We start from the raw sequence: 7,938 nt of genomic DNA, 5'->3' as shown, positions 1-7,938 counted from the left end.
CGTGGCTACTCCTTGACTGGCCAGACCTGGAGACCTTTGTGTTCCCTTGGGCACAGTCTCTGGTCTATCTGCCTCTTGCGGGGTGACAGACCCTGGTGGGGGCCCTGAGTCTCCAGAGCTCTGGGCTGGCAGTGGGACCAGCTCCCAGCCAGGTGACGGCTATCCCATGCTCCTGGACGAAGGGCATCCTCGGAAGGCAGAGCCCTTGCGCTGAAACCCAGAAAAGGAGTGGGTCACTCCCTCCCAGCCCTAGCTCTGCCTCCACCTGATGACCTGGCTGTGTGACCTTGAACAAGAGCACCTGCTTCTTTTGGGGCCAGCGGAAATGGGGCCTGGGGGGGGGTGATACAGCCTGTGATTATCAGCGGAGTAATTACCATCTAGGGATAATAGCCCCTCAGCGTCCCCTGAGTGGACGTGGGTGAGGTGGGGCCTCCAGCCTTGGGGGAAGGCGGAGAGGGAGGCCCCTTGGGGATCAGACACAGCCTGGGGGGGCTGGAAACCGAGGGAGGGGACGCTTGGGCAAGGGTGTGAGGCTGGCTCTGGGGACTGGGCAGAGGACAAGGCACTTATCAGAAAAGAGGCTGGCACAGAGGTGGGGAGCAGCTGCTGGGGGGGCTCCCCTGAGGCTCTGCTCAGAGTCCCCCAGCTCACACGGCCTCCCCAGCCCCTCAGGGGTAAGCAGAGGCATTATAAGGTTCTTGTTCAGGGGAGCCTAGGACCTGCCCCCCCCCAGCACCCAAGACTCAGTTGCAGATAGGGCCATAGGAACGGCCAGGGGTCACCCCAGACACCCTATTCTCCTTGGGGTTCCAGAACCCTAACCTGGGAAGATAGCCTCTGAGCCTGGGGTCTGAGCCTGCCTTGATTGCCCGTGGTTCAGCCACAAGCGTCCTCACTTTCCACACGGGGGCAGGGTCTTGGATGGCAGCTGACCCATGTGTGGAAGATGCTGGCACCCCCTTGCTCAGGTACCGGCTTTGACGTCGGAGTGGGCGTTGCCTTGCCCGGAGCATAGCACAGGCCCCCCAGACCTGGTGCGGAGGTGCTCCTGGCTTTCCCACCTGCCCGACTGCCCCGTCACAGCTCCAGGGGCACCCACTCCAGGAAGCCTTCCCAGATGAAACCCCGCCCTGTATGGAGACCCAGTTCTCTCTGGGCCAGGTGTCCCACAGAGTGTCTAATTGTACCTTCCACTCCATCCCACTCAGGGTTACACGCTGTACCTCCGGGCCACCCCCGGGGTCCTGCAGGGTCTCCTCGTTGTTGGGACCTGAGGACAGTCACACCGCACGTGGGGTCTGGCTAGGACCCGGGCCTTTTGCTGTAGACTCCCCTTCGATCAGTCCAGGGTGGGGGTCGCTGGCAGGCCCCGGGCAGCGAGGGGCAGGGCCGGCGCCTCCTGTTAACTAAACAGCCCTTAGTGTCTGCTGTGAGCCAACCCCTCGGAGGCCCCGGCCGGGAGCCCAGTGCAGGAGGGCAGGGCAGGAGCCCAGGGCTTGGTGCTTGCGGCATGTCACCTCCCGGCAAGGCCGCGCCCAGTCTCGTCGCAGAGGGAGGACTCTGTCACTCGGAGAGGGGCGGGGACAGTGAGAAGCAGAGCCCAGAGCCCCCTGAAGTTAGCTCTGCTTGCACTGCGCCCTGCTGCCCGCGCCCGCCTCCTCCGTCCCAGGGCGGCCTGCAGACGCCCGGGCCGCAGCCCGCACCCCCACTCCCACTGGCAGGCAGGCACTCACACGCACAGCGCAGGGCCGGTGTGGGGGCGCGTCTCTGCACCTCCAAGTCCGGCGACCGGGAGCACCTCTGCAGGGAGGCTGGGAGGAAGACGAGGCGCAGAGAGGGCCAGCTGGGCAGTGGCCCTGCGGCGGGCAGCAGGCCCAGGCTCCCGGGCTCCCCCCGGCCCAGACTGACAGGGGCCTGTGCTTCCTGCCCCCCAGCCCTGGCCCTGCGCTGCCACATGTCCTGCGGCCACAAAGACTGCGAGTCTCTGGTGGAGTGCGCCCCAACTGACGAGCACTGTGTGATCACGCAGGCCAGTGAGTACCCCGCGCCTTGCAGCCTGAGTCAGGAGATGCAGGAGGGAGGGAGCAGGCCCTGCAGGGATTTGGCAAGACTAGGCGTGGAGAGAGGCTGGCCCCTGGAAGACCTGGCGGGCATGGCCCGCTGGCCTCCGTCCCCAGGGCCTGTCCCCCTGCCACACCTGTAACCCGCCTCCTCTGACCCCATGGGACAGGCTCTCTCCTTCCCCCGACTTCCCAGGATCCCCTCCGTGGCTCTGCTCCTTCCCTGAGCTGTCAAGGGCTGAGCCGGGGCAGGAGGGCCCGCGTAGTGCCGATGGTGACAGTGACTGGCAGGGTCGGGGTGCAGGCCGCAGAAGGTCACACGGCAGGGAGGCAAAGGGTGCAGTGGCTGCGGTGGCCCCGAGGAATGGCAGAGGGCTGGACAGGGCAGTGGGGAAGCTGGCCTGGAGGGACAGCAGGGACAGGGTGGGGTTTGAAGTGTGGGGGTGCTGGAAGCTGCTGTGAAGCTCCCCCACCCCGAGGGAGGAGGAGGTGTGACGTGGCCTGGGTCCCCCATAGACGGCGGTGTGCAGTGCAGGAGGCCCTGGGCTCCTGGGAGGGAACGAGGAGCCCCCTCCTCCTGCATGTTGCTGTCACCGTGGGTGTCCTCTGGGGGGGTTCCGGCAGCACCCCCAGACTCCCTGGATGAAGCAGGGGCACTGCCACAGGCAAGGCAGCCGGGCAGCCTCACCAGGGCCCCCGCTGCCTATAAACCTGCATGACTACAAAGGCTTTCCCGCATGGGACACAGCCCCCTTATTACCAGGACACGTGGTGTCTGGCCCGGGGCCCCAGCAGGACTTGCCCCCCGCTCGGCCCAGGGCCCCTGTGAGGAAGCTGCACAAACCCTTCCAGTGTCTGCAGGACCCCCCTTGTCGGGTGGAGGGGGGCCCTGCCAGAGGACCGTGTCACTTCCTCCGGGGCTCCACACCGCCTGGTGTGGGGGCCACAGCCAGATGGTGCCCTCCTTGCATCACCTGGCCACCAGCCTGAGCACCTGCCCATGCACTGCTGGCCGGGCCAGCACGTTCTCGGCCTTGCGCAGCGCCCGTGGGGGAGGGGCCCTAAAACCACACACCTGGACATGAGCGGGTGGGTGGGAGAGCTGCAGAGGGGCTGAGGGGGCCTTCTCCCCAGTGGTCCCCAGCATTCCAGGAGCCCCCATGGGTTCCCTTTGCCCATGAAGCATCAGTTCTTAGACCCTGGACAGGACCACACGCCCTGAGGGCCCACAGTTCCGTCCCCAGGCTGGGGGCTTCCTTTAGACCCACGGGCCTGCCATCCCCACCCTCATCCCCCCTCTTGCTTGCTCCTCACGGACCATCTGCTGCATCTGTCTGTCCATTCGTGTGTGCGGCCAGGCAGCGCTCCCTGAGCGGATCCTCCAGGGGCGGCAGATGTGTTGACCACAAGGCAGTAATGGGGTGCCCTGGATGACAAGGGGGACGGGGTGCTCCCTAGAGGGAGCAGTGAGCAGAGGCCCTCCTGTGTGGGCGGCGGGAGGCAGGGGGCATCCTGGACCAGCACCTGGGGGGACCCCTGGCTGGTGAGTCCAGGCGTGGGCAGGTGGTAGCATGGTCACTCCCACGTGCTCCCTGCATCACCGAGGCTCTCCCAGCGGGTTGTGGGGGTGGCAGCACGTCCTGGCTCCCTGCTGGCAACCCCCGGGAAGGGAGGGGCACACGGCTGTCCTCACAGCAAAGAGCCAAGCGGGTCTTGCCTGTGACAAAGATAAATGTCAGGGGCTGCCGCGGCACCATGCGCTAGTCGCCCTCTGGTTCAGCCCTACCGAGACTGGCCTAGTATGTACCCCGTTTCTCAAGGGAAGAGCCTGAGGCTCAGCCGGGGGGGAGGCGGCCACACTGCGTAAATGCCACCAGGCCCTGGAGCCTCGGGGTGGCACCTGCCCCCATTCCATTCTATCCACAAATACACGCTCTTTCCCGCAGGAACTGAGCATGGGCCTGACCAACCATCAGGCTTAACGAAGAACTTGCTCCTGGGCTGCTCGGTGTCCCCTTGGGGGCCCAGGGAGGGGGATGTGCACAGGGGTGGCTTGGGGCCTGCCACCCACCCTGAGGCCCTCGGCTGGGCCCCCCGACACCCTCCTAGCCTTGCCACAGCCTGTCCGACCCTCTGCTCTGCCAAGGCCGATAAGGCTCTGTCCTTCCCAGCGCTGGCTGCTCTTCGCCCGGCGGCCCTACGCACCCCTGCTGACCACCTTCACTAAAACTAGCGTTTATTCCGCCCAGCTCCAGTGCTGCGTGTGAATTAACTTAGTTGATCCCCAAACAGTCTCGGGGGCGGCTTCTCTGGTCATCCATCTTCCGGATGAGGAAGCTGAGCCAGAGAGGTCAGGCCGCCCCGCCTGGGGTCTGCGCCAGCCGTCAAGTCCCCTTCTGGTAGGGCTGCAGTGGCGAGCGCGCTCTGAGTGCCAGGGGCAGGGAAGGTTCGCTTCGCAGGCACCGCTGGCTTGAGCGCCTGCCGGGCGCTTCGGGAATCCTGTGCTCAGCTGTCCCCAAGCGCAGGCACAGAAGCCAAGCCAGTGGGTCACACAGGGGGAGGCGTCCTGCCTCCCGGCCCAGGAAGGGGGCAGGGGTGCGGGCTGGGCCTGGCACCTCCTCTAGACCCTGAGACTCCGAGCCGGGGAGGGAGCCCACGCACCTGTCAGAGGGAAGGGGGGTGGGGGGGTCACTGAGCCACTCCCTGCCACAGGTGTCATAGAGGGGCCCGGCCTCGGGGGGAGACAGGACTCCCCAGACCCACGGGTGCCACGGAAGGAGCCCCCAGCCACAGCAGGCTCTTCGGGGCACTCTCGTTCGCGCCGGCCGCGTGGGGGGCCCCCGGAGCACGCCAGCCATGGGCCCTCGCCCCTCTCTCCACAGCGAACCCTGGTGGCATCCTGGTCATGAAGTCCTGCGCCCCGCTGTGCCCCAACAGCACCATGTCCTCGGACGGCCGCACCCTGTCTGTCTCCTGCTGCCAGGGCAGCCAATGTCACCGCGGGGCGGCCGCCGGCCTGGCGGGCAGCCACGGGGCCCTGTGGCTCAGCGCCTCGGCCAGCCTGCTGTGGCCGCTGCTCCGGGCGGCCTGCTGAGCCCGCCGGCCGCGCTGGCCCGGGCTCTCGCCTGGCCCGTCCCAGTCCTTGGCAGCCCGCGCAGCTCCCCGCGCAGCTCCCCGCACACCGACAGCCCCTGTGTCTCCCCGGCGCTCGGCGGGGCTTCCCCCGGCCACGCCCAGCCCCCTCCGCGGGCCCCTCCCCCCCAGAGGGCAGCTCTCCCCCTGCCTCAGGGAACCCACCTCGGAGGGACCCTCAGCCCTCTCCTGGGGTCCTGGCCCCCCGGCTGGGAAGGGCACCTCCATCCTCCCCGGCACCCTCTACCCCATTTCAGGGGCTTCCGCTGGGACTTCCTCCCCGACCGGCCTCGTGTGCACACGGGAGGGGGTCAGAGGGGTGGGCTTCCCCCCCGCCGCCCGCACCAGCCACCCCGTGCTCCCACGTGCATCCCACTCCTTCCACTGCTTACTCACACCTCAGTGGGCACGCTCACGCCCCCCGAACCCACCGAACCCCCGGGGCCTCCTGGGAGCCAGGCGCCCTAACAGAGCTACCAGGCCCCTCCCAGCGCCGTGGTTCAGGGGCTCCGCCCACTGCCCGAAGTCCGAGACGGGGTGAGGGTTTTCAGTGGCCGCCACATCCCCACCCCCAGTCCCTGCCGGGTGAAGACAGGCTTGTTCCCGGTCCCCTGGCTGCCCGCTGTGGGGGCGGAAGCCGCGCGCATCTGTTCTCACTGCCTCCCGCAGAGCGCAGAGCCCACCCCCCAGGAGCTCGTGAGAGGAGAATAAAGTTGCACATCCTGTCCTGTCCCCTTTCTCTGAGACTTTGAATCTGGGGGGGTGTACTTCAGACGCAGGCAGGGGGCACTTCATGGAGGGTGGGAGCACTCTCCAGGCATGAACTCAGAGAGGAAAAAGCACACACCCCTCAGAATCCAAGAAGCCAGCATCCATTCCCACCCCCTTGACCTAAGGGCTCACATGGGGTCCCCCAGCACCTGTGTCTAGCCCTGCAGTGTGCCCCACCACCCTCACCGTCCTGCACCCCCGGTCAGGGCCCTGCCGGGTACCCAGGGCTCCTGTTGGCTGACAGGGCCCTCTAGAGGCTCCAGCTCTCCTCCCTCACTTCTACGCAGGGCCTCTCCTCACAACCCCCGCATGGGTTCCCTTGCCTATGCTCCTGCAGGGTCTCCCTGTTCCTAGACTGTGGGGCTCTGCCCTGGCCCACCTACCTCCGCCCCACGCAGGCCCCAATCCTTTCCCTTCCCCCACGTCACTGACCCTCACATCCCTCCCGGGGGGCCTGTCTGGCAGAGCTGGGCTCCCACAGCTCAAGTGCCCAAGGCCACGGGGCCTGGTGATGGCGGGCGCTTCCCTAGTTGGGTGTGGGCCGCAGTTCTGCGAACCAGGCGGCAGATGTGCAGCTAACATGCCCAGCCTCCCCACCGTCCTCCTCTCAGCCTCCGCCCTCCCCCAGCCCAGCCTTGCCCTCCTGCCCCTGGAGGGACACAGGCCCTTCCCATTCCCAGCGGCCACCTCTCTGGACTTGCAGGGCCCCTGCCCCCACCCCCCGGTGCCTGTGAGCCTGGCCTGCTGCGGGTGCCCTGTGCCCGTGACAGTCCTGTGGCAGCCATTCCCAGGGGGAGCGCGGTGCTCCGCAGGTGTGCGGGGATGCAGGCCGGTGGGAGGATGCCTGCCCGCTTGCAGACTTGCTGTGGCCTGGTGTGCACCCTGGAAGATGCTGGAAGACCGGGTGGCGGAGGGGGCCCAGGCTGAAAACGAGGATGTCAGCTTTCCCTTGGGGCTCCTCCAAGCCTCAGATACAATTTCCCTTTATGGCCAGGCCTGCCGGGCTCCAGGGGGAGGTTGGCATGGAGCCCACGTGAAGTGGCCATCTCAGGAGCAAAGCTGGGGTTCAGGGTTGGGCCACCCCACCCAGCCTCGGAAGGTTGGGTTTCTTTTCTTTTCTTTTTTTAATTTTTTTTTTTAAGATTTTGTTTATTTATTTGACAGAGAGAGACACAGCGAGAGAGGGAACACAAGCAGGGGGAGTGGGGGAGGGAGAAGCAGGCTTCCCGCAGAGCAGGGAGCCGATTCGGGGCTTGATCCTAGGACGCTGGATCACGACCTATGCCGAAGGCAGACGCTTAACGACTGAGCCACCCTGGCGCCACCTTGGGTTTCTTTTCTTAAGGGGAGTGGAAACTTCCTCTCTTGATTCCTGTCTGACCAGCCTTCCCTCCAGGGCAGGTCCCACCCTTACAAGTGGCAATGGAAAACCACACTGGGTGCCACACGATGATGATCCGACCCGTGGCCTCCTCCTCCAGGAGCTTCTGCATTCAGAAGTAGGGGTGGGGCCAGCAGATGGTTCCCTAGGAGGACATTAACTTCCCTTGCTACAGAGGACACTGAGGCACAAGAGCTTTTCGGATTCAGTTCTGGGCTGGCAGAGTGGTCTGCCCCAGAGCCTGAATTCTCTCTGCCTCCGCCGCCCCCACGGCGGCACCACGTCATCAAATCAATAGACACTCAGAGAGCACCCACTGTGCACCAGGATCGTGCGGGCGCTGGGACCAGTGCAGTAGAACACAGCCAGCAAGCTCACAAACCTCACAAACCAGCGCGGCCTGGTGCTTACCAGGGCTGTGGGGAGGGTGGGCTGCTGGGGGGTTGCCAGTCTCTCAGAGGGGTCGGTGACGGCTGCCATCCTGACCCTGGGAAGGCCGTGAGGACAACAGGTACGAAGGCCCAGAGGTAAGAAAGGGCTGGAGGGTCTGCAGGGAGGCCCCCGCCACGAGAACCCCGAGGGTGGGCTGCA

The 7,938-nt window shown here is 66.0% G+C and overlaps 1 protein-coding gene across 1 annotated transcript; it reads left to right on the top strand.

Moving 5' to 3' along the window:
- Positions 1-1,513: 1,513 nt before the first annotated feature.
- Positions 1,514-5,157, top strand: LOC118015436 (secreted Ly-6/uPAR domain-containing protein 2-like). The gene is made up of 3 exons (XM_035012281.1): positions 1,514-1,589; positions 1,938-2,036; positions 4,946-5,157. Exons 1-3 carry the CDS (start codon positions 1,514-1,516, stop codon positions 5,155-5,157), a joined length of 387 nt encoding a protein of 128 aa, XP_034868172.1.
- Positions 5,158-7,938: the final 2,781 nt, after the last annotated feature.

This window comes from Mirounga leonina, unplaced genomic scaffold (genome assembly GCF_011800145.1).
Source record: "Mirounga leonina isolate KUSES-001 unplaced genomic scaffold, KU_Mleo_1.0 Mir_165, whole genome shotgun sequence".
In the NCBI taxonomy this organism is placed as follows: domain Eukaryota; kingdom Metazoa; phylum Chordata; class Mammalia; order Carnivora; family Phocidae; genus Mirounga; species Mirounga leonina.
The sequence above is the reverse complement of the archived record's forward strand: the minus strand, read 5'-3'. Positions and strand labels throughout refer to the sequence as shown.